We start from the raw sequence: 25,761 nt of genomic DNA on the forward strand, positions 1-25,761 counted from the left end.
ATGACGAGAATCATTGATGATCGCTTGCTCATAAATTTCCTAAATTTGGGGAATAAAAATGAAAATTATTAAGTTTCTTTTGGTATCAAAACTATTATTTTTATTTATCAACAAATAAAGTATAGGTTAAATTTGTGCACACACAAAAAAAAAAAGCTAGCATACCGGTCTATTGGATTGTAATATTTAAACAACTACATAGCCCGTTTTGCCTTCATGTCAAACGTAGTGTGAAATAGATGAAACAATTTTTTTATAATAAGTAAACAAATAATATAATAAAAAATTATGTACATATATCAAAGCAAATAAACAAACAATTTTTTTAAACTTCCATAATGTGGTTTCAATATACTATATTTGTAATGTCCAAATGCCTCACTTCAACGTATGTGGTTCGAAACTTGCTATCATACTAAGCAGATAAACATATAATATGCAAATTATATGCAAGATAATTTAAATCTCAGTTCATGCAAGATATTATTTACAATATTGAAGATAAAAAAAAACACAAAATTCAATAAATTACCTCCTACGCCACTCAGTGTTATGATTGTTTTGAAAGAAAGATCATATGCTTCCATGAGATTTAATATGCCACTCCTTTAAATCGAGTGATGACAAGAAGGCACACAAGGACAAAAATGAATGTAGCAAGAAGTGGTCCAATGTTATTTTCGGTTTGTTTTAAAATAAATGTTATTGTTGTTGTTTTAAATAGATCTTGGTTAGGAGTTGCTCCTTTTGTTTCTTTTTTACTATGCATGTCGTCTTGTGTAATCAAAATAACTGTGTTTCAGCCCTGTTTAATGAATGTTGTGTTTACTTATAAAAAAAAGTATAGTTGTCTCAAAACTCTTAATAGTAATGATGTTTTTAATAATGTTTCCTATCGTTATTTGTTTCAAAAAAATTGTGTGAAGACTTTTAGAGGTAATAAAATCATTAAAAAATTAGTCCAAAAAAAATCATTAGAGAATAATTTTAGAAGTAAATGAGTAAGAAAATTCGCTTTTAAAGATTTTTTTTTATTTAAAAAATTTGTCTTTTATTTTTATTTTATAAATTTTTTTGATTTTTTTTATAATAAAAATCAGTATTTTATTTTAAACAAAAAAATATATATTGTTTTAAAAATTACTCAATTGTTACTCAATAATTAAATAGTAGAAAAGGTTTTAAAATAACTAAGCATAATTACTATTGATAACATATCTCATACATGAACTGTTTAGTGACATTAGAAAATACTGATAAAAAATGTTTAAAATTATAACTTGTTGAAATGAATAACATATGTTAATACATAAACTATATTTTTAATAACTAAGCATAATTGTAATTGATAGCATATCTCGTTCATGATTTTTTTTTTTATAATCGTACATTAACTGTTTAGTGCCATTAGAAAATACCAATAAAATGTTTAAAATTATAATTTATTGAAAATACCAACATGTTGGCTGCAACATATATACTCCACGTTAACTTAGAGACCAAACCTACTCTCTAAAATTGCATCTTGGAAAAACTGGAATGTGAATTGGTCTCCTTTCTGTCAGTCAATGTTGATCATGGTTTATCATTTAAACTGGAATGCTCAATGTTGACTACCTTTTATATAGTTTACATTTTTAGTTAAAACGATATTTAATTTACTTCAAGAGAATTTTGATTCGAAGTAAACCAGGTGGATGCAGTACTTCAAGAGGCAAAGGTTAACTTAGAAGTGATCGAGTCAGTTCAGCAGGTGGAACAAGGACAAAGCTCACGCTTTGCTATGCTTCCTTGCAAGCCATTTGATAACCATGATCTTCAATATTTGCATAGACCACATAAATGCCATGACCCTCACACCTACCCAAGATGCAACATGGTACTTCGAGGCTTTAGAATTCACGTACTCCTTAATCAAACTGCATTAAATTTAAAATTAAATGTCGGAAGACTAAAATCATAACAATATAAAAATAAAAATAAAAATAAAAACTAAAAAATACTCTTAAATTTGTTACACTAACATCAGAGAGGACATATATAGAGAATGTTATATTAAAGAGAGTGTTTATATTAAACATCTATATCATGATCTCCATATACAATATTTATAATGCCCAAATGATTCGCTTCAACCTATGCGGTTCAGAATTTGCTATCATACTAAATTGATTGATATAAGAAATTATGTAAGACAACTTTATACATAAACAAAGACATTAAAGTTTTTAATAAAGTAAATATTACAAGTCATGCTAAATTCTTAATCTAAGCGTCCATAAATCCATTTTCCTAGTACATCTCACACTGCCAATGTAATAGTTAAATATTTATCACGTAAGAATTAATCAACATGTTTAATAAACAATATACTGTTAATCCTTACCAATATAAACAACCTACACTTAGTACTATAGTTTATTTTCATAATCATTATGATACTATGTTTGTAGCATATTTTAATCAAAATCTCTAATGAAATAATATTTTGAAGCAAACAACATTAAAATGAATCAGTCTAACTCAACAAAACAAAAATCCTGTCAATTCATAGAGTTGAATTTCTTAGTTAAGGATTTATGTTTTCAATTAAAACATAACATATTATCTAAAAATTATATTTCACACAAAATCAACATCATAAATGAACTATAAAACATTGGTTGGATATAAACAACTCTCTAACCCGTTTTGCCTTCATGTCAAACGTAGTATGAAATAATTAAAACAACTTTTTATTAATAACTAAACGAAATAATAATATAATAATAATAATTTATATAAAAGAAACAGAGTGATTATGTTAAACCTCCATATCGTGATCTCCACAGGTGGCTGCTTGCTAGGTTGCCTTTGTAAGTTTATTAACACTAAAAAAGTATGTATATCACCATCGCGAGAAATTATGTATATCATCAACATTTATTCTTTTTAAAATGTTCGTATTTAAATTTCCATAGAATAAATTTAAGAAAATGGCAATTCTAACGGTTTAATCAGTTGGTAAAATAACATATATTGGATTCAGAGGTCCCAAGTTTTAGTTTGATTAATGCCACCGAAAGAAGGTAAATCTTTATAAGTACTCTTCGAGATGTTAGATCTTTCCACGAAAAAACAACTATCTTTATGACAACTATTTAAGGGTCTTGCTAACGAGTGCCCCTGAGGCGGGGGCACTCTTTAAGCATTCCATTTAAATAACCTTTTTATTCAAAAAGTTAAATACTACAATTTTCAATGTGTTAACTTTACAAATTTTCATAAAAATTTACTATTTAAGGTCTTAAAGAATTTCCCGGAGGCACTTGTTAGCATTTGCCATATTTGAATATGATATTAAGTAGTGATTTTTTATGTAGAAAAATAAATAAAAATAAACCGGCACGTTGAGCCTAACAAATTTAGATTCTCTCGTGTGCAACAAGAGTGCAATTTTAGTTTTTGACCATAAAGAGAGAGAACTTAAAAATAAAAATAAAATATAGAAATGATGATGATAGAAAAGAAAATGACTAGAGAAAAGACACATGAGAGGATCCGATCCGAATTCGAGGCCTAACATAAGCAATGTCAAAACACATGCTAAATTGAAGTGTCATATCAGTGGAACAAATGTGCCAAAATTGCATTTGTTGATCCAAACAAGCTTTTATAACTCGTACATGGTAAAAAAAATGTCTCACTTGTGCATCTTAGACTCGACCTATAAAGTTAGATATAAGAAGTATAAACTTATAGAGAAGAGAACAATAAAGAAGGCAATGCAATTTATAAGGTAGCATTTAACAGGTAAGTTTGTTTGACTATATCTTCAATTTAACACTTACTATTTACATCACGAATGATAATGATTTCATCAAAAGAAAATTCAACGTGAAGCAACTTTGTCCTTTATTACAAGTGAAAACTGGAAAAGCCATTTTGTTTTGGTTGAATCACAATGCTGCTGCAGGCTATTAGCAGAAGATACAGCCCAACACATTTAGATTACATGATTCAGGCCTATGCATCATCATCCTCAAATTCATCAATTCCAATCCACCGTGTAAGTGCGAAAAGAAACTCCTTAAAGTTTACCATTCCGTTTTTATCCCAATCCATTTCTTCTGCATTTTTCGCAAACAAATAATAAAATAACTGTTAGTGAATAAATACAAACTTAGAAGGAAAGAGACTCTGGTAATCCAGAATTCAGCTAAAAGGTACTGTAAGTAAAGTCTAACCAATGATTGTTTCAGTCAGGGTTCAAACTTAGACACTCCCTAGTCCCAACCAATCCGTCCTTAATTGAAACACATTAACCACTCGAACTCAATTATTAGGTTAAGTTTAACTGAAGCTCATTAACATGTTTAGAAACATAAGAATATAACAGATAATTTCACAGCCTTTCTGTAATATGAGGAATACATGATATTCATCCTGCCATTTTCCGAGTTCCTTAAATGTTGCTTATGTTAATGTTATTAAAAAAATGTACTAGATGTTCTTTGTTTTTTTATCAATTTAGATGCACTTGTTTTTCTTGTGAAAACATGTTAAAGCATATTTCAAAACATTAGTATAGAATGCACACTCCTAAGATGTGTATTTAGACAGAGGGAGAGGGAGAGATAACTGACCAAATCTTTTCATGGCTATTTTTCCAGAAGAACGTTCCCCCGATGTAGTTTCATTTATAGCTTGGACCATTTCATTTTTGCTGACATATCCGTCCTTATTCTTGTCTAAGAATACAAAAGTATCAACCAATGTCTCAAACGTGGCCTCCAGATTTGGCATGCCAAAAATTCGTGATTTCTAGATAAGTCACGGAGAACAAAACATGGAAACTCATAGCTTATGCATGATTAGAAAAGCAAGACAATAACAAAAAAACTTCATAGAACAAATAAAACTGCAATGTTCATTAAGTAAATAATTTTCTAAATATAGCACGCAAGACATCATATTTATTTTTAAAGAGATGGTGTTACTAATTTATTTTCCAAATTTGATTTTTTAATAACCTATACTCATATTATGTATGGTAACGAAATTAAAATGACACAGATAATGTGTATAAAGGATACAGCATGAAGTGCTGCTGCAGGGTCATTCTTGAGAAGGTAGACAACGCAAAGAAGTACAATAAACTCGTTGAACTTCATTCCCATATCCTCATTAATATCACACGCTTGAAAAAGATCGTCGATCTCTTCCTCAGAAAATGTAATTTCCAGCTTTTTGAAACACTTCCTCAACTCTTCTTGATCTATTGCCCCATTAGAATCTTCATCTGTAGCAAAAGAGCAAAAACCACACATCTGTTAGCAATTATGATAATTATACGCCATGTATACGCCGGTGACATAAAAATATGTTAACGAATAATGACTTGTTTCTACTGCTAAAAGCGTTCGAATGAGTTTGATAATTGCAGTTACAATCACATACGTATAAACTACTTATTAACTTTATAATGGAATAAAATCAAATTGAATTATAATATATTGCAATTTCGAGTTTATGATTCGTTGCAGTTTTTCATGATCTAGTCTTAGTAAAAAGGATTCTACAAATCAGCTACTTCTCAAGGCAATGTACTATCCTTGTTTTCGATAAACAGCTTAATTAAACACATAACAAAAATGTTGGTTATATAAGTGCTTATGTATAAGCTATTTCTATAACAAAAGATAAAATAAAGTCAAATTGTTTTCATATAAGTCATAAGTTGTTTTCATAAGCTATCCTGGAGAGCTTATGGAAATGAGCTGAAAACAACTGATGGAGCATGTCATAAGCTTATTCCATAAACTCTCCCAAGCTCAAATAAGTTAATCCAAACTTGCTCTATATTTATATCACGCTTCTGTTAGAAAATTAATCAAATCAAAGTACCAACTTAACAAAACCATAAATTTGAAGTAGAAACCAACCAAACTGCTCAAAGATGGCTCTGCATTTTCTGAAGCTCTCGTCAATTTTCGGGAATTTTAGGATTATAGTGTTGAATGATTTCATGGTACATCCATGACATTCCCTCCGTTGCATTGCTTCCACCATTTTAGCCTCGAGCTTGGTTTCTGCTACCCACTTTTTAGGTGATTCATCCTTTCCTGTTGCATTTCCCATTGCCAATCAGTCAACCGAAACGCTTTGAAAACGCTATCCCGGGTACCTAGCAAGCAACACTTAATTTTCAAATATAAGATACGGCGAAGCCTAATTGCCTAACTTACAAATAGTTAGAACAAAATGTAACAAATAATTTTCACTCATTGTTGCAATGTATATGACTTTAAATATTTTGTTTTTGTGAGTGATATTCAATTAGACATTTTATTTTGACTAAATATTCAATTAGACATTTATTCATAAGGAAAAAATGGATATCATTATCATTTATCATACATCAGCTGCAATTTGGGTCGACTCATGGTGTCACCGTGAATTTGTTGAAGCACAAGTACATGTTTGGATTGACGCTGAGTTTGATAGAATCATTGGTTTGATGCTCATGGTGTGCTGCTTTGATTTTGACAAAAGCTACGGTTTGAAGCTTCAACAAAATCACAGTGCCACCGTAATTTTCCACTACTCACCAACCTAGCCGTCTATCCAAACATGCACTAAGTGTGCACAGAGTAATTATACCAAATTCTTAGTAAATCCAAATATGCACTGTGGATTTTTGGGTGTTAACCCTCTGGTTTCTAGGGGATTCATGTAATCAGAGTTTGGCTGCGAGGCAAAAAATTGTTTCCACCAGGAATCAAACTCGGGTTCCCCGAACGAAAATATGCACCGTGGATTTTGATAATGAATAGATAAGACCTACTTCATGACAGAATCACATGCAAATAAATAAAATTATAATATTAATATTGACTAATAAAAGATTTGAACGCTCTAATGATTGAGAATCTAATCTAAGGCATATGATCCTTCACAAAGGTTTGAAAGAAAAAGAGCATGCAAAATCCGTTGACGAAAGAATGAATTGCAATTAGAAGTGAAACCATTGATTAATTAATATATAAATAAAGGAAAGTTAGATAATTAAAATGAAAATGAAGAAAGAAAATAAAAGAGAGTATAAACAAAGTGTAGGTAGGTACCTAATTAAGCAAGCTCCTCCTTTCGTTCCTAGGATAGAAAGTGAAGAGTAAAGATCCAAACTCAAAAGTGATTTGTGGGTGTTGAAGATATCATAATAATTTTTAGAAGGTGATGGTGGTGGTGTTTTGGTTTTGGAAGAAAAATGAAAAGAAGAAAGAATAGGAAAGTTATGTTTGTTTTGTTTTGTTTTGTTTAACTAAGTTTGGGACATCATGTGTGTGTGTCTCTCACTCAGCCTATGTTTGCGCCGCTCCCACCACGTATTCTACTCATTCTCTATCTATGCGCATCTCTGTTTTTAAAAAATTATTATTTGTTTTTTTGGTAGAACAAAAGGATCTAATATTTTTTCTTTCTTAAATTTAGATTTTGAATTCCTCAGAAGCATGCAATCATAGAAAAGATGATTGTCGTCTATGTTTCAAAGCAAATAGTATTATTGAAAAGAATAAATATTCCCGTTTACTTTTTAAATTAATTAAGAATTTAATATATCTAATATGTTATATATTAGATACATTATATTCTCAATGAATTTTAAAAGTAAATTTTTTCTTATATTAAAGACTGGAAGAAATAAATTGTACCGAAAAAAGGGAAAGAAAAGTCTAAAGATCCGTGCAAGGTAGTCTCACTATAGTTTGGAAAATTAAAGTTCACGGAAAAAATATATTTTCTCCGTCCCAAAATATAAGAGAAAACTGGTTAAATAAAGTTGATGTATTTAGTCCAAATTCTTAACCAAATACATTAATTTTCTTTGACCAATTTTCCCTTATATTTTGGGATGGAGGGAGTACAATATAATTTGACTAGAGAGAGATTAACTTCTACTTTAGAAAATGAAGATTTAATATAAAGTTTGACATATGTGACCATCCTGGCATATGTGACCGCCCTGACTCAGCAAATATATGTCCGATCCTTCTTGTCATTACCGTCTCCGTCCAAAGTTTTTAGTTTTTACTTTTTGGTTTTAATGTACTTTTGATCCCCTATTTTGAAAAATTTTAATTTTTGATTCTTTATTTTAAAAGTCAACTTTTTGATTTTCCTATTTTGAAAAATTCGAAGTTTTAATCCCCTATTTTAGATTTTTCTGAATTTTAGTCCTCCAACTCAATTTGATAGAATTTTAGCTGATGTGTCAAACTCATTATTATGTGGTAGTTTCTATGTTGACAAAACATTTTCATGTCATTAATTTTTTTTTAAATCAAATATTTTAAAAGTATTAAAATGGAGTAATAAAATAATTAATGATATATAATTAAAAAAAATAAAATAAACGTCTTTACATTATATAATAATAACTAAAATAAGCTCTTTACATTATTATATAACTAAAAATCAGTAAATTACTCAAATAAGTCAGAAAAACAAATGTTGGTTCGCAAATCATGACACCTTAAGAAATCAGAAACACAAATACTTTTAATTTTTGCAAGAGTACAAATAGTAAAACATCATTAATTTTAGGCTAAATTATATAGTCCTATAACTTATTTTATGGTTTCATTTTGGTCCCATAACTATTTTTTTGTTTCGTTTTAATCCCTTATCTTTATTTTTATTAGTCAATTTAGTTCATTCCGTTAACTTTAACCCCAAGTATATAAGGTGGATCAACATTATAAGTGTTCACCAAAGATCTCATTAATGTTTCAATCTTAACCATTGATATTTTTGTTAAAAAAAAACCATTGAATTTTGATGTTATAACAATCCAGCGGCTGCAACTGTATTAAGATACTCCCTAACAAATTTAGGAGTATGGTGGCTTTTAAATTGATTTTTCCCTAACAAATGTAGAAACTGCATAGTTGAATGAAGTTTCAGTATTTGAGTTTGAGGATTGAAATATTCTTGTGGTCAAAAAAATTTATTTGGTCACAGACACAAAACACAACATATAATATAATTATTTTTTTAAAAAATGTTATTTAATTATTTATTTTTTTACATTCACTTTTTCTTATGTGTGACCAAATAGAATTTTTTGGTCTCATGACCACACAAGAATATCTCTTGAGGATTTAAGACGATTTAAGACATGTCAGGTTCACGATTTTTGGAAATTTCAAATTTAACAAATTTAGGAATTCTTTTTTATGAAAAAACAAATTCGGAATTAGAGGTGCAGAGTGTTTCATAATAATGTGCTCTCGCACACAAGCCAATTTAGGATACATTTGGATGGACTTATTTTTGAGTTTATGTAAAATAACTTATGTAAATAAATGAGTTTTTAATAAAGGTAATTGAAACCGGACCGGACGTCGAACCGATGGAGGCATCAGTTCACGGTTTAAAGGTTCGACCGGGGTTGGAGCGGGGTTCAACCGGTATTAATTAAATATAGTTTTTATATTTATAAATATTTAAATAGTATATAAAATAATAATAATGATAATAATAGTAATAAATAAAAATAAAACGGTTGCTTTTGTAAAGATAAGTGAGCTGTTTTTAGTCTATGAAATTTTTCACTTAGACCCAAACCCACTTATACTAAACCTAAAATGCTAGTGTTTGTTTCATGGATTATAAATTTATTCTCAGGAATGTGACTTTAGGAATCTTTAATTCCTATGTTTGTTTCAAGTTTTAAAAAATTATGCCTAGGAATTTTTTATTCCTTGGAATATAAATTACACATGACTTTCCCACTTTTCATTCTCATGTTAAATGGTGGGAATCTTATATTCCCATGGGAATAAGAGGTAACCACCCATAACTCCCTACTCTCCCATTGTTTTTAACTCATTTATTTTTTTTATTTTAATATTTTAAAATGTTAATTGAATTTATTTTAAAAATGTTCCAAGGAACTTTATTTATTTACCAAACACATTGATAGGAATAATACTCCCAGCAATAATGTTCCAAGGAATAATAATCCTAGGATTATAATTTTAATCCCCGAAACAAACACACATTAAGGATTTTCATTCTCTATTCACAATAACAGCAGCCGCTAGCTCTACTCATTTCATATCTTTGATTTCTTTGACAGTAGGAAAATACCCATTTTTTCTTTATGCAATTGGTATAAGTTGCTTGTTGGAAATATTGATGAACACTCTGAGATAAGACCTTGCTTTTTATGAGTTGCTTTTACTTACCCAAATATAATTTCTTTGGCATCACCTCCTTTATTTCTTCTTGTTCTTGTTCTTCTGTAATTATTTCTTCATCTTCTCTCTCTTTTATTTTTTATTTTTCTGAGACAAGGTTGTCTAAACAGAGTGGAAAAGGAAAAGTGTTTGTGCGTGTTTCTCCGTTTGTTGTTCGTTTTTGATTTCACGTTGATCTTAATCAAATTAAAAAAAACTGAAACGACATTGAAAAGAAAAAAAATTCAGACCGCCGAACCGCCTAGACCAACCGGGCCGGTCACCCGTTTTTACCGGTTCGGATCCGGTTTAATCAGCGGTTTTAAGCATTAACCGGACTGGATATAGGTCCGGTTCACGGTTCGACCGGCCGGTCCGGGTTTGACAACTTGGTTTTTATGTATTATTATAAATTTTTTAAGGTAGCTTATGAGAAAATAGCTTATAAAGATATAATTTTTGTCGGCGAAAATTTACGAATCAACACAAAAGTCTATTTATTTGCATAAGTTATTTTCAATTTCATAAGCTCAAAAACTATAATGAAAATTAAAGATAACTTCCGTGTTATTTGGTTGACAACAATTTGGATGTTGTGGAAAACTCATAATGATTGTTTTTTCAATATGACAGACGTTGATAAGCACACATGGTTAGATGATTCAAAAATGTGTTGTGCTTTACAAGTTAATTTAAACATTAATTTTATCAAAAACTATAAATTCAATTAATTAACTTACCATCTATTATAAAATAAATAAATAAATTGACATATAGAAGCTATATAAACTATTTATTTTTAGTCCGTCTAACCCTATCTACTAATATTTCCCTCTCTGCCTAACAACAACTAATATATATTTTTGATTTACAATCAAGCTGATGATTAAACTTACTATCTCTAACATACTATCCAAATTTTTCACCATTAGACAAAATCTCGTGACTTAACAATGAATTGATCTATTAAAAAAAAACTAGACATTCTGAAATTGTGTTTTTTTTTTGTTGGTGTTTGAAATTGTCTTTTTTTATTTTATTTTGTCGGTATCTCATGATGACAATTGCACTGGGACAAATTAATGGCGCGTAATAATAGTCAATAAGATAGAAGACTTTTTCCCATTTCTCTGTTCTTCCATTTTCTGGGGCCACTTCTAACTCTAACTAACTCCATCTTCTTCAATCTTCAACCATGGCGATGCTGTTAAGAAAACTCCGTGATTCAGCATCATCGTTAAAGCAACGATCCACCACTTCATCTTCATCTTCATCATCATCATCATCACGCTCTCATCCTTCTCCTCCTCTTCCTCTTCCTTTAGGTTCATTCGATTCACTCCCTACTGAATTACTCCTCAAAATCATACGACTATTGGACCCTAAACAAGTCGCTAAACTATGCATCGTTTGCAAATCATGGCGATCTCTCGTCTCCGATAATCAACTCTGGGCTTATTTTCTTCAAACATATCAACCTCTACACTTTGATTCTATTCTCTTCTCAGAAATTAACTTAACTTCTGGTTATCCTCTTCCGTAAGTAATTAATAATTCAACAACCTTAATTAACTCTACTCCTATTGTTTAATTGGAATTACTAATTGAAATTTGAGTTGTTTGAATTTAATTTCAGGATTTTTGTTAATCAGACGCCACGCGTGTCGTTTAAGCAGGTTTATGGCCAACGGGAGCGAGTTCCTCCTGCTGTTATCATCGACGGTTAGTTAGTTGGTTAGATTGTTAACTAGTATGTGTGTTTTGTTGTGCTTATTTTGAATGAATTGATTATTTACAATTGATTCTGGCTAAAAGTTAGTTGAAAGTAAAAGTGATTTTATGTTTGAATATATTCGTGTAAATGTCAATTCTAGAAGTAAAATTTGAGAGGAACCGAACATGTCGAAACCAACTTTGCACTTCTAGAATCCATTTTGGCTGCTAAAAAAGTGGTTGGTTATTTAGTTAGTTTTTTACCCCTTTCTGTGTAGGTGGTTCTGGCTATTGCAAATTTGGTTGGAACAAAGACGAGCGTCCATTGGGGCGAACAGCTACCTTTTTGGTGAGACTATCTGGTTAAATTTATTTACTTAGGACAAATTCTGTAACTCATGGAGTTGAATAATGACAATGACTTAGAAAACTTTGGTTTTGTACTGGTGTACGATTATATTTAACCATAGAGCCTCATTGTAATATCATTTCCTAGGATTCGGCTGCTCTAAGGTGAGCAACTCACTTTCGAGTGTAAAGTGATTAACAAATTAAAGGTCGATATTGTAGGTATATCATAACAAATCATGAGTTTGTTATAATAAGAACCATTGATTTACTCACTTTAGAGGATCTAATTCCCATTTCCCAAAGCATCCGCTGAAATCTACATGGCGAGATATAATTGAATCTTTGTGTAATTTTTTTTAAATGGTTGGCAAATAGTTACTACGTTCTAAATTGAAAGTGTTAAATGAGTTCCAACTGATAATGGCACATCTGGTTGAATTTTCCTCTTGCACTTACTATGACTTGGGTTCAAATAAAAAATTATCTAGTTATAGGCCATTCACAAATTTCATTGTAAATCCTTACAGTAGTCATTGATTCTCCCTGACCTTGCATGAGGGAATGCCTCACCTAATCTATTTTTTTAATAAAAAAGAGAAAGATAAAGGTAAGCTGTCTAAAAAAATTGAGATGGTGATGCGAATTTTACACATGCTTTTATTATTTATTGTAATGTTCTTTATAATATTTGTCAAGAAGTTTATTTATTTTCATGTTGAAACTATTTCTCTTCTACTTAAAATAAATACTTGTTTTGCTTACTTTTTTCAATCAAACAGTTTTTTTCTTTTTCTTTTTCTTTTGCTTTAACTTTTTCTTTTTAGTTATATGACTGCTGGGGAATTTGATTTGCAGGAATTTGGTAACGTGGAAACGCCAATATATACTAGGCTTCGGCATTTTTTTGGGACTGTATATGGCAGGTGTGAGTCGTTCTTGGTTTTACTTATTGTTGGTGAAGCAATTTTCTTATCTTATGTTTTAAAGACGATTTGTGCAAAGTATGATGGATGATTGATACTATACCATAACAATTGAGTTGTGAAAAGAGCAGTTGTTTTCAGCTGATGATACATTTCTGTATGTCTTGCACAAATTTTATGTCTAATGGCAAGGATATGTTGGTGTTTTCTCTGCAGGATGAAGGTGAAACCAAGTTCTCAACCTGTTGTTGTTTCTTTACCATTATGCCACTATGATGGTTAGTTCAATTTTTTTCATGTTTGAAAATTAAAATTAATTGCGTTAATTGCGGATCAATACTGAGTAAACCCTTCAGTCCTACATAAGGACATATGTGCCTGTGGTATGTTTTGGAAATTAAATCTTTATAAGTACTAATTTGGTGACAAATTCTTTTGAGAAATAATGCGGTGACACTATATTTTGAAAAGCCAATTTAGAGGTTTACTCTATTGATATTTAGTGAAGGCCATGGATTGCCTTCTGATCAAGAACTAATTTGGATATAATTTTGTTTAAATACATTTCCAGGTGCCAAACCTTAACCAATTTCAGTAAATATGGCAATTTATATGCTTCGAAAAGCAAAGTTAGTAAGTGAAAATTGAAAATGCTTGGTCTGTCTAGTGTCTACCTTCATAAAAGTAAACATGAAAATATACCATGCAATCACTGGCTTATAATTCAATACTTATTAATCTAGTGTCTTATGAATACTTATGATAATTTGTGCAGCGAGGTACACTAAGAAACCTACATATTGATTTGCATTTTTATTGTAATTATGTCACATTATACTGCACTTTCTATGCATTATTCTTCAAGCAAAAGAAATATTTATGATTATATATGTGTGCGCGCCTGCATATGTGGAACATATATTGTTGAATTTAAAAGTTGTATTATGTAGATCAAGTCTACAAATCAAGAGCTATTTGATGTTTTAACGTACCATTTCGTTTTAACGTCAAATATGATTCTTAGAGTATTAAGCAAATGTTTACTATTAAATTACATGCATTGTCTAAAGTGTTGCATCCATGATCATCTTCTACACAATATAATATGATTCTATGGTAGGGTAAATCTTCCTTTTGCAAAACGTTTTTTAAGGTGCTGCTACCGATTTTGAGTTTTGACACAGTGTCAACAAATCTCAACTTTGTGTGTATCTATGCTATTTCTAGCCATTTAATAATTTCATTCCTTACCGCAGATACCAATTCAGCCAAAGCATCGAGACATCAGCTTAAAGAAGCAATATGCTCTGCGTTGTTTGACATGAATGTTCCTTCTGTTTGTGCTCTCAACCAGGTAGCATATTTTAGCGGGAACAAAATATTATTTCTGCTTAACTTTTAACCCATGCTAAATAAGATTTGGACATGAATGTTGTACTTCGAGGATCGATTTTCCTCTTCCTTCAATTTAGTTAATTAGAAAAGTCATAAATGGATTTAGGCACTTGCACCTCTTTAATGAGTATTCCCTGCTCTTAATTCCTAACACAGTTCCCTATTTGAAATGAAATTAAGCCTGAAATTATTGTGCATACCACTCTGCAAAGATTAGTGTGCATATAATTTGGGAAGAGTCTTGTAGTTCAACAGTAAACAGAAATGACATAAGATTGCAAAGATGAAAATGTTGTAAATCAATGAGTAAATATCCAATTCTATTCCTTTATTTAGTTTAATCTGCGTTTATTTTTACTATATTTTCTTAACTGAATCATTTTGTATTTTGTAAATGTAGGCAACTTTAGCTCTCTTTGCTGCAAATCAAACTTCTGGAATAGTTGTAAATATAGGATTTCAAGTCACATCTGTAGTTCCAAGTATGCTTTATGATTTTGTTCTCTCATGCAATTCCTAATCATGCAAAAAAAAAAAAATCTCCTGCATGAAATAAGCGAGCTGTTAAGAACGTGGAAAAAAGGAAAAGGAAAATTGATAGAACGAATCAAAAGAAAAGAACAATTCTATTGAATACTGATAATTGGAGAGAAATCGCTCTTCCAAGGTTCCATGCCACCATTCTGGTCACTCTCATCATCAAATGTTTACAAATATTAACGATCCCCCTCTACCCTTGAACCCTCCTATTTATCTTTTAACTAATTCCGTCTAACTAACAAGCTAACTACTCTAACTGTACTGAACTAATTTCTCTTTTGAGTAAACAACCATTTTGGTCATTGAATGTGTGAAGTGCTATAACTATAGTCCCTTAATGTATCAAAATTTCAAAAACATCACCAGATGTGTGTTTTGTTTGTCATTTTGGTTCTCAAATGTGTCTTTTGTTAGCTTTGTCCTTAAATGCGTCTTCCATTGGTCAGTTTGGTCCTTTTAAAAATAATAAACAAAAGACACGTTCAAGAATTCTTTTGTAATTTTGGTTCATTCAGGGGCTATAGTGACACCTCCTCACAAATTTAGAGACCAAAATGATTGAGCACTCCTTTTCTTCTCTCCTAGCAATACCCTAACATTAACATTCTGCATTATCAGGTTCAGACGTTGTCAACACTTAAACATCACCTCTTTTGTCTAATATATACATTATATATTGTTGTCTGAAGTTAATGAGTTTATTGTTGATTATATTTTCTCCCCTGATTGAGCATATACGCATTGTTGCTTTATAGTTTTAAATGGTAAAGTGATGCGAAAGATTGGTGTGGAGGTTGTGGGGCTGGGAGCACTAAAACTTACAGGATTTCTTAGAGAGCAAATGCAACAAAGCAATATATATTTTGAATCTTTGTACACTGTTCGCACACTAAAAGAGGTATTGCTGTTGTCTCTTCTGTTTTGAAACACTTGCTTGATGAGAATTTACTACAGTAATATTTGATGCCACAAATACACTTGGGAGGACATATGTGGACCCCTACATTTCTTATGAATTTTAGGCTAGCTAAAACATCTCTTTATTAAGCTTTGTTAAGTTGAATTTGTTTTGAAATATTCAAATCTTTTAGATGACTAGCAGCCTTATTCAGACAGATTGGTAAATTTCTACTAACATCTCTACGTTGCCTAGGTGCGGGTATGGTACCGGTACCCGATACGGGTACCGGTACGGGGTACGACATTTTTAGAAAAACTAATGGATGTGTATGGGCATAAATTAAGGTACGGGTATGTACCCGGTACTGGTACTCTCACTCAAATGGAGTACCCGTGCATGAGTCTCTCTCTAACCGAGAAAAAAAAGGCTTTATGTGCCTTGGTTCCTGCTATAAAATATCATGAATGAAAGTAATGAAAACCTAGCCTCCACCTTTTAACTTAAGCTTCTAAGTTGATTTAGTTATTGACAACGGCGCAACGCTCATCATTCTATCCTGCCTCTCCATTTTTAATATGTTGCCAAGGAATTCCATCAGTGAAAGGGGGGATTTAGGAATTTAGGCTTCAAAGCCAATTAATTTGGTTTATTCAAGGTAGAGAAATGGTTTTCCATTTGATGATTATGGAAAAATGCTGTTGTTTCTATCACATCATCTTGTTGGACGAAATGACTGTTTTTGATTGTTCACTTGTCAGCCTTTTGTGAAATTGATCATCAGTTCATCAACCTCACGAAAGCCCTTTCCTTTTTAAACCAAGGGAATATGAGAGGCATGAAAACAATAAATGAAACAGAAAATGTTCCTTCAATCCAAACAAGCCCTGGTAATCAGGGAATACCATAGAACAAATTTGAACAAAATACAGTATAAAAACAGAATCCTTAAATTAACTCCTGATAGTTATGGTTGCAATCATTCACTGAGCTATCAACAGGCCGGATATTGACGTCCGAAACACTCCCCTTAAATTGATAAAATGGATGTTGGTTATAACCAGCTTGTCTGCCAATATTTCAAAACTCTGTCAGGGAAGTTTTGATAAGCTATCTGCTGGATTTGTCTTGGTAGTGGCCCAAATAACTGAACAAATGAGTAGGTTGAACCATGTCAATATAGTTTAGCCTGGCCTAAAACAGGCCTACATGCAAGCCCCAGAAATATCAAAATCAACAACTAAATTGTTCTGTATATCTTTCTTAAGTTACTCTAATGTCAATTTATAACAAATATCCACATATTGAAGTCATAATTAATTGAAATTCTTTAAGTTGAAGTTACTCTAAGTCTTCTATTACAAGTTAATCGTCGGTTTTGGATTTTAAAGTAAGAATAAAGAAAATGTTGACCAACAGTCAACCAAAATATCCCTTAGCCAGCACATGATTAGGGCGACTCAACAATTTATTAGCCTGCACTAAAACTGGTCTGGTTGAAGTCTGACCTGGCAACCTAAATTGACAACTCTACTTTCATGGGTTCAACAAGGGGAGCTTCCAAGAGAATGATTTATTTAGACACTTAAGAAAATTGATCGTACACTTTCTTTGAGCGAATCCTTTGTGATCACTTTAATAGTTTTCCTTTTACGCTTTTTGTTTCTTTTCCATCTTCCCTTTTTTCCTGTGTGTGGTAAGAGTGACTGGTACGGTGGTACCTGTTTGTACCTTGTCTATGTTGGGATTTAAGTTACTCCAACAGTCTAAGCCTGCTTAAGAGACAAGAATCATATTGGTAAATAAGAGTTAAAAGGATATTGTTAGGACTTAGGAGGTCTCCATCATTAGTAAGTAGTTAGTTAAAGATATTTAGCAAGATATAAATAATAGAAGGAAAGGAGACCTAGAGATCATTCAGTCAACAAGTTTTGCGGCCTATGGCGCAAGGTCGGTAGTAGACTTTCAAATTTCTGTTTCTGTAATTTGGAAGTTTAATCCTATTTTTTTGGAATAAAAATACCAGGTTCTTATATGAGTGCTCCTTGCATAAATTTTTACGCCTATGACTATGAAGCTGTTTCTGTTTCTGATATCTTGTTGGTTACATGAAAACAGAAGCTATGCTATGTTGCCTATGACTATGAAGCTGAGCTATTGAAAGATACACATGCATCATTTGAAGCTGTTGAAGGGAAGTTTACACTCTCTAAAGAGAGGTTTCAAACAGGAGAGATCTTATTCCAGCCACGTCTTGCTGGGATGTAAGTTTTTGTACTTCTTCCAGTATTGTTATAACGTACCCGACCCCACTTTGTGGGATAAGGCTTGGTTGTTGTTGTTCAATATTGTTACAACATATTAGTATTACAGATTTGCTTCAGAGATTATATTCATGTCTGCCACTATTTAGCAGCTTTGCTTGATAAGTAACCTGGACCTGTTTTCTTTTCACATCTGTTCTTTCTGATTTCAAACCATTTTCAATAATTAGTGGCATCTTTGATATTGTTGAAACAAGTTGATATGCCAATTTTAAACTCTACAACTTTTGTAATATTCTTCTGGAGGCATTTAACTCATTTGAAAACTAATGAACCTAAACCACACAGTACTTATATGATATGTGATAATTATCTAAACCTAACATTATAATAATTGATTCTGATCCCCTTCTGTCTTATTTGTTTATATTTTCCTAGCTTAACCATATTTTCTACATTTTGGTATAGGCGAGCAATGAGTTTGCACCATGCCATAGCTCTCTGTATGGACCATTGTCATTCTGCAGAATTAGCAGGCGGCAGTGATTGGTTTAAGACCATTGTCTTATCCGGAGGGTCTGCATGTTTACCAGGTTTAGCAGGTAAATATCCCTTTTTATTTTGTCACCTTTTTTGTCTTTGCATCTGAACATAAAGATGAAGTGGAACCACTGCACAAAATACCCCTGGTTATGAGCTACCATTAAGATTTCTAACTCTACTTTTGGGATCATATGCATCAGAAAGGTTAGAGAAGGAACTTCATTCGTTACGTCCTCCCTATATGTCGAATGGAATCAGAGTCATCCCTCCTCCACATGGTGCGGATACTGCATGGTTTGGTGCAAAGCTTATTGGCAGTGTGAGCTATCCACTAACTCTTTTAAACATTCACATTTTCTTTGCTCCACAGGACCTCACTTTTATGCTGATCAAGTTCTAACATATTGATTATTGAAACTTTCATACAACTGAGTTGACTTGATATTCATTAACCAACTTTGTGTCAGCTTATTTATGGCTACATGATATAAATAGTTTGTGCCTATGTAGAGCTGACTGTTTGTTAATTATGTTCAGTTGAGCACGTTTCCGGCCCCCTGGTGTACAACAAAGAAGCAGTTCCGTCAGAATAAACTCAACCGAATCTGGTGATTACTTTGATCGAATCTTCTGTTCTTGATGATATAATTATTCTATAACAGCAATTCTGCTTAATAATTTCCATCGTGGGGCAGCAACACCAGAGGAGTGAATTTAGTTTTACTTGTAATTTAGTAATTTATGCATAGCTTTTCTGTAAGAAGCCTTTATAAGCACCCAGCCTTTATAAGCACCCAGTTTTTTGGAATGAAAAAGAGACAGACGTCGTCTGTAATTTAAGAACTGTACCATGTCAAAAATGTGTTAATACAATTTAAGACCAAATCCTCAAACTGAAGGATTTAAATTATCAAAAATGCATACTGAATTGGTAATTTGTATTATTGGTTATGCAAGTGCACCCAAGAATATAAAAAGAAAGATTGATGGAGAAACTAAAAACAAGGACACAAATTTGGGTGGGTTAGTGTCGAGGTTTGGGCGAGTATGATGTGTGGTGATGTGGGCATGGCCAATGGGCAAGTAATCACCACAGTGGCTCCACTTCAACAGTTTGATGCTACTTTGGTGCGGGGGTTGGAAAAGATGGGACATGGTTCATGAACGTATTGTTTGTGGTTAACCGAGAGGAAGATTGTAGTGTGAAAAGGTGGTGATGCTTCCTAGAAAACGAGTGATAACCAATTTGTTTCTTAAAACTAGCAATTTCAATCTAATACATGAAACTTTAAAATTCTCAATCATATTAGTTATTTTGGACAGTTTAAAAGACTACATCTTTTTCCTCCTCATCTTGAACCAACAAAACAAAGATCAAAACAACGACTTGAACAAGAACACCCAAGAACTCTATAATGGCATAATAACAACTCATTGAGTTGGAGTTTTAGCTTATCCTTGAGCTTTAGAATTGAGGCTCGTCATGAAAGGCGTGAAACTATTGAAATTGATTGGGTTTGTGGTAGTTAAAATTCCATGAAGCAAAACTTGGAAGTTTCAATGGGTGTTTTTGTCCATGAGTTCCGGAGAAAGGATGAAGAAGATCAATTCATCAATCGGCGCTCATAATTGGCTCAGAATTTCTTTTGAACTATAGGTTCAAAGTTTTGGAACTAAATGATATTAATGACTATATTTGTTAACCATGTCTTCACAGGATGGTTTATGATGAGGTGCTGCATTAATTAATTGTTTGTTGAGGAATCTGCTATTCTTGCTACATTTGTTAAATCTGTTTTTTTTTGGGACAAATGTTGATATGTTATGTTTTGTTTTGTTGAGTTTTAGTATTGTATATTTGTGGTATGTACTTAAACATGTCAATCACATCCTAGATTAATTGCAAAACCCCACAGAAAGGATCCATTATGGTTCTTTAATACACAATTCTTCATGTAGCACATGAGCATGACTAGACATGGTTCCATCACAATTTAGTTTCATCACACTACTAGGGTCTAGGAGAAGGGGATAGACCCAACATGATGCAGATTCTATACCAATTTAATTTCCTCCCAACAAATTCAATTATATTCCAAGTCCTTCTAATGTTAACAACCAAGAGTTGGACCCTTCTAAAAGTACTCACACAAGGAGTATGCATCTGTCTAACAACACACCCATTTCACTCTCACTTGAACCACTTATATGAAGCACGGACACAGACACTGTGACATGTCGACATCAATAATAATTTGAGAAAATGACATAATTCAGTGTAATCATAATTGTCGGTGTCGTGTCAATGTCGGACACCGACGCGTGTCAAACATCGAGACTCGCCTAACCTGAGGGGGTGTCCATGCTTCATAGCCTATTAATAAACACAAATTATTGTGTTACCAGAATACCAGGTAGCTGCATATCCTTCTGGTTAGGATTCATGTGAAATAGTTACTCAGTTGCCATTCCTACTTCTGGTTGAAAAACTCTAATGAGATACTTCCCCACAGCTAGTTGTTCTAAACTTTTACCACCTTTTTTATTGACAGTAACTTTTGCCACCCTGTAATCCCTCAAAACATGCAAAAAAGTTTCAAAATCGGCAAAATAAAGTGGAGATCAAATGGGCTGAGTGAGTCATACTCCATATACTCTTACATTTTGTCATGAAAATATATGCAAAGTTAATCCATTAATTCATTTTAAATATCATTTCACTCAAAATCAAAAGTATAATTTATTAATTTCACACTCTAATATTACATTTTCTACAATTTATATATCCCAAATTAACAATAAATCCTCAAATATTTGAAATGAGCATCTAATTAAGATTTTAGATAAAAACTCTAATGAAAAATAGATACAAAAATGAGATATTTATTTATAACATATACTTTAAATTAAGAGAAAAAATTGGGTTAATTAAATAGTTTTATTTATTTATTTTGGTCAAGAGTTTTATTTATTTTATTTGGAGATATAAAGATGACTTTAGTGTGAAAGAGATATTATTGTAAAAAAAAAAAGGTGTTAATGAATAAAGTGATAAAAAAAGTCAAAAATAATTTTATTAACATGGAGTCATGGACAATTTTGTTGGTCAATTAAAAAACAATAGTTCTTTTTATTAAAAAAATCAAAAAATAAATTTTTTCCTCTTATCTTTTCCCTTTTCCACGGGTTAAAATTCCTCCCCCTTGAGTTCCAAACATTGAGCTAAACATAGGATCATAGGAAAGAAAAGATGTTTTTTTTTTTTATTCTTATTGTTGTCCCAAAAAGGTTGTAAAACCAGTCATGTCTAATTCTCTGTACACTTGAGAGTGAGAGATCACACACACACTGTTGTGATATTTTTAGTGTATGATGATCATAATCAAACATCAAGGTAAAACATTAGTAACTATACAAGATTAGATGAGTCACACGTGGTCTCTGTTTCACACGATAATTATGCTTGTTGGAGATGTTGTGATTGGTCGCTATTTCCTTATGTCGGTTTCCTTAACGTGGAAGTTCTCACAACCATAGTTTTATGTCCCTCCAAATTTTCCTCATATCATGTTCAATTGTCATTTTTCAAATGGGGTAACTAAATATTTAATTTTGATAGTGATATTTATCCTTCTCATTATTCTGCCACGCCAAATTATTGTTAGCCTCACAAATCTATGTCATACCTTACCCCTTTAATGTTTTTGTTTTAACGGTATTTAATTATTTAAATTGATGGAGTATATTAATATAATTGTTATTTTTAGGTTAATTCAGTCAGTAAAAATATCGTATTTTATATGTAGGAGTTAGATTTCGAACTCTAAACAATCAACTTATTCATCATAAAAAAGGTGAAATTTTAATCACTATGCTATTTGAAAAAAGAAAAGTATATTAACGCAAAGTGAATTCAAATTTATCGTAAATGAAAATGATAATATACATGTGACTTTATTGTTAATAATTGAACAAACACTTTGTTAATAATTGAACAAACATTAGCATTTAACTAAATTTGATTGATAAGAAAAAAAAAAATGAATGGGTTTTAGGTGTTAGTGATGGAGAAATTGGAGATGACAACGACGATGATTTAGAACTTGACATTCCATCAGATTTATTGATTTCAAATTCAGGTGATCCTGTTGCTTCTATCGTTGAAAGCACCTATCCCCAAATTTTACAAAACACGAACGATATAACATATTTCCAAAATAGAGCTATACTATGAAGGTGTGAAAATACAAGAAGGGGGGGGGGGGGGTTGAATTGTGTTTTAGCAAAGTTAAAACTTTTCCCAAGTTCTTAACTCAACTAAATTTGCAGCGGATAAGTAACACAAATAATAACGAGATAAGAGAGAGAGAAAGCACACAAGCAATTTATACTGGTTCCTCTCACAAAACGAGAGTAGTCCAGTCCCCTTGCACTTCCAAGGGAGTTCACTATAATCACACAAGATTACAAATGCTCAAGCACACAAGCAAGAGACTTCACAACAATGCTCAAGCACACAAGCTTAAGACTTCTCACTTAAGCACACAAGCTTAAGTTTTCTCAAGTATCAGAAATAATAAAGTAGTTGAAAGTATACAACTGCTCTTAGGAGAACATAAAAGAGCAAATACAATGAGTACAAAGTATTTGAACTACAAGTGCAAAAACACTAGTTCAGAGGTTCAGAGCTTGTATACAGAATTCAGAGTTTGTTCGAGCGCGTGTTAAATCCTTGATATTCTTATATTATACAACTGATCCTTCTAGTATATATATAACCAGAAAAAGAGTCGTTGCATAAAGATGACCGTTGAAGTAGATAACCTTTTGTCTTCAAGCAGCTTGTCTTGATGTAGTTGGTTGTTTCTAAAACTGAGTAAGAGTTTCAGACACTTTGACCATGTGCAGAGAAGACTTTCCTTATTCAGCTAACAAGTCTGATGTCCCACGTTCTCAAGAGTGGACAGACAAAAAGAGAGTAGTTGTACTGATCAAGCTTGAAAGGTCATTTTCTTCATTGGTAGAAGAGTTGACTTGCAAAAGAGAATCTTTACAAACTTCAAGAAGATCTTCAGAGTTTGATGAAGCTAAGACCTTAAGAAGTTCTGACGACTTCATCATATGAAGATTGTAACTTCTGAAGTTCAACATCTTCTGAGCGCTTATGAACTTCTGAATATATATATCTTCTGAGCTTCATTCAGAGCTTTATCTTAAGCTAATATCTGCACACTTAAATTAAATTTTTAGTCCTTCCAATTGTTTATTAATACTTTGTTATCATCAAAACCTTAATAGATTTAGGGGCAAACATTTTTAAATCAATTTTGTTCCAACAATCTCCCCCTTTTTGATGATGACAAACATAAGTATTAATTGACAATTGTTATTAAATTAACTTATCATGTTTCTCTTAGGTTTATGAGGTTTGCAAGCTCCCCCTAAGATTGATACTCCATAAAGCCTAAACTTTAAGTTTTATCCATGATATTTTAATTTAGTATAAGATTTAAGTAGTTTAGAGTAAACAAATTTCATATCTTTCTTCAGAGTGAGAGGTTTGCAAGCTCTCCCCCTGAGTCTCATAAGGCTAAATTAAAATTGCACTTTTAACTTATTCTTACTTATGAATTTTGTTTTCAGTTTTAAAATACTTAATCTCCGCCTTGAAATACGTAAAACAACTAATAAAAAAATTTCAGCTTTAATAACTTAACAAACAAAAGTGGTTTCAGCTTTTTGAAACTTATCAACTTATCAATTAATGCGTAACTACTCCCCCTTTTGTTATTATCAAAAAGTAAAAAAAATTTAGATAACCAAGACAGTCAAGGAAGGAAATTGGTTGTTACAAAGGTGAATTTATTTCAAAAGCGAAAACCAACGCGCCAAACAGTCTATAAAAGGTGAACTTTGTTAACAAACACTCTTCACAACAAAATATAAACAATTATATCAAGAAGAATCAAGAAGAATGAAAAGATTTAGTGCTCGTATCGCTGAGATTCGCAAAAGAAAGGAGGAAGAGCGAGAAGAAGAAAATAATAAAGAAGACAATAAGAAGCCACAAGATGCTGAAATTATAATCATCTCATCAGACTCTGAAGCCGAGGAAAATGAAGTTGACGCTGACTACGCTGAATTCTTGGCTGGCTATGTTCCAGAAGAAGAACAAGACGAAGAAGAAGAAGAGCAGAACCCAGATCCTATAGAAATATCATCAGATGATGCTGAGGAGAAATCTGAGATTTCTTCTGAGTATTATCCATCTGACTAGGATTAGGTTGTCCTTTTCTTTTTACTAATGTACTTCAGCATTTTCAGATCAGGAATAAAAAATTTTCTTTGGAATTCTGCTTGTGTTCTTATTTTCTTGTTTATCTTAAAAATATAAAGTTAAACGACACACAAAAAAAAAAAAAAATAATAACAAACCAAATAACTAAGTTAAAATTCAAAAGAAAATTGTTCAGAGGATACCAAAGATAAATAAAACATTAATAACATAAAGTGCATAGAATCCTAGGGTTTTTGAAGAAGAGCTAAGAGGATGTCAAATTTGTCGTTCAAGGAGTCCACTTTGGAGTCAAGCTTATCCACCTTGGACTCTAGATTCTGATGATTTGATCGGTGCCTCTCAAGAGCTTCTTGTTGTTGCCTCAATGCATCCTGAAGAACCCTTAGCTGATCTGAATCCATGGGAGCTTTTCCTTTATCAGGGGAGGGTTCACCATCCTCTTGATAATCAATCATAAGAACATCAGCATCCGGAGCATCCTCTTGGTTCAGCTCATCAGCTTGTTGAGCAAGCCTTGCAGCAGCTTCAGCCAATCGTCCATCTTCAATCCTCTGATCTTCAAGACTCTTGAAAAGTTTGGAGTCAACCCAGCAATCCTTAAAAGCAGTCAGAC

At 32.0% G+C, this 25,761-nt stretch overlaps 2 protein-coding genes across 5 annotated transcripts; one reads left to right on the forward strand and one right to left on the reverse strand.

Annotated features, from left to right (window-relative positions):
- Nucleotides 1-3,753: 3,753 nt before the first annotated feature.
- On the reverse strand, nt 3,754-7,248 carry LOC123924404 (probable calcium-binding protein CML21). Of its 2 annotated transcripts, none has more exons than XM_045977284.1 (5): nt 7,107-7,248; nt 5,925-6,179; nt 5,076-5,281; nt 4,626-4,803; nt 3,754-4,109 (listed from the first exon to the last, which is right to left on the reverse strand). In XM_045977284.1, exons 2-5 carry the CDS (start codon nt 6,118-6,120, stop codon nt 4,006-4,008), a joined length of 684 nt encoding a protein of 227 aa, XP_045833240.1. In that variant the 5' UTR covers nt 6,121-6,179; nt 7,107-7,248; the 3' UTR covers nt 3,754-4,005. The 2 variants fall into 2 exon arrangements, with proteins under 2 accessions (XP_045833240.1, XP_045833241.1); XM_045977285.1 differs by having other exon boundaries at nt 5,925-6,166; nt 7,107-7,245.
- Nucleotides 7,249-11,297: 4,049 nt separating this feature from the next.
- Nucleotides 11,298-19,767, forward strand: LOC123924406 (actin-related protein 8-like). 3 transcript variants are annotated; one of them, XR_006814719.1, is made up of 12 exons: nt 11,298-11,762; nt 11,860-11,945; nt 12,215-12,285; nt 13,143-13,210; nt 13,427-13,488; nt 14,467-14,564; nt 15,006-15,087; nt 15,901-16,043; nt 18,162-18,307; nt 18,776-18,909; nt 19,055-19,169; nt 19,388-19,440. XR_006814719.1 is itself a non-coding variant. In XM_045977286.1 (12 exons), the coding sequence occupies exons 1-12, from the start codon at nt 11,419-11,421 to the stop codon at nt 19,460-19,462; spliced, it is 1,428 nt and encodes a 475-aa protein (XP_045833242.1). In that variant the 5' UTR covers nt 11,300-11,418; the 3' UTR covers nt 19,463-19,767. The 3 variants fall into 3 exon arrangements, 2 of the variants coding, with proteins under 2 accessions (XP_045833242.1, XP_045833243.1); XM_045977286.1 differs by having other exon boundaries at nt 11,300-11,762; nt 19,051-19,169; nt 19,388-19,767; XM_045977287.1 differs by lacking the exon at nt 12,215-12,285 and having other exon boundaries at nt 11,700-11,762; nt 19,051-19,169; nt 19,388-19,767.
- Nucleotides 19,768-25,761: the final 5,994 nt, after the last annotated feature.

This window comes from Trifolium pratense, linkage group LG4 (genome assembly GCF_020283565.1).
Source record: "Trifolium pratense cultivar HEN17-A07 linkage group LG4, ARS_RC_1.1, whole genome shotgun sequence".
Classification (NCBI taxonomy): Eukaryota; Viridiplantae; Streptophyta; class Magnoliopsida; order Fabales; family Fabaceae; genus Trifolium; species Trifolium pratense.

What these genes read in the sequence shown, in the direction of transcription:
- LOC123924404 (XM_045977284.1), bottom strand. Translation starts at nt 6,120, where the DNA reads ATGGGAAATGCAACAGGAAAGGATGAATCACCTAAAAAGTGGGTAGCA. An exon ending in AGCCATCTTTGAGCAGTTTG is followed by an intron (nt 5,282 to 5,924) that starts GTTGGTTTCTAC and finishes CTTTTGCTACAG; the next exon opens with ATGAAGATTCTAATGGGGCA. An exon ending in AATAGCCATGAAAAGATTTG is followed by an intron (nt 4,110 to 4,625) that starts GTCAGTTATCTC and finishes CGAAAAATGCAG; the next exon opens with AAGAAATGGATTGGGATAAA.
- LOC123924406 (XM_045977286.1), top strand. Translation starts at nt 11,419, where the DNA reads ATGGCGATGCTGTTAAGAAAACTCCGTGATTCAGCATCATCGTTAAAG. An exon ending in TTTGGGACTGTATATGGCAG is followed by an intron (nt 13,211 to 13,426) that starts GTGTGAGTCGTT and finishes TTTTCTCTGCAG; the next exon opens with GATGAAGGTGAAACCAAGTT. An exon ending in CTGTTCGCACACTAAAAGAG is followed by an intron (nt 16,044 to 18,161) that starts GTATTGCTGTTG and finishes ACATGAAAACAG; the next exon opens with AAGCTATGCTATGTTGCCTA.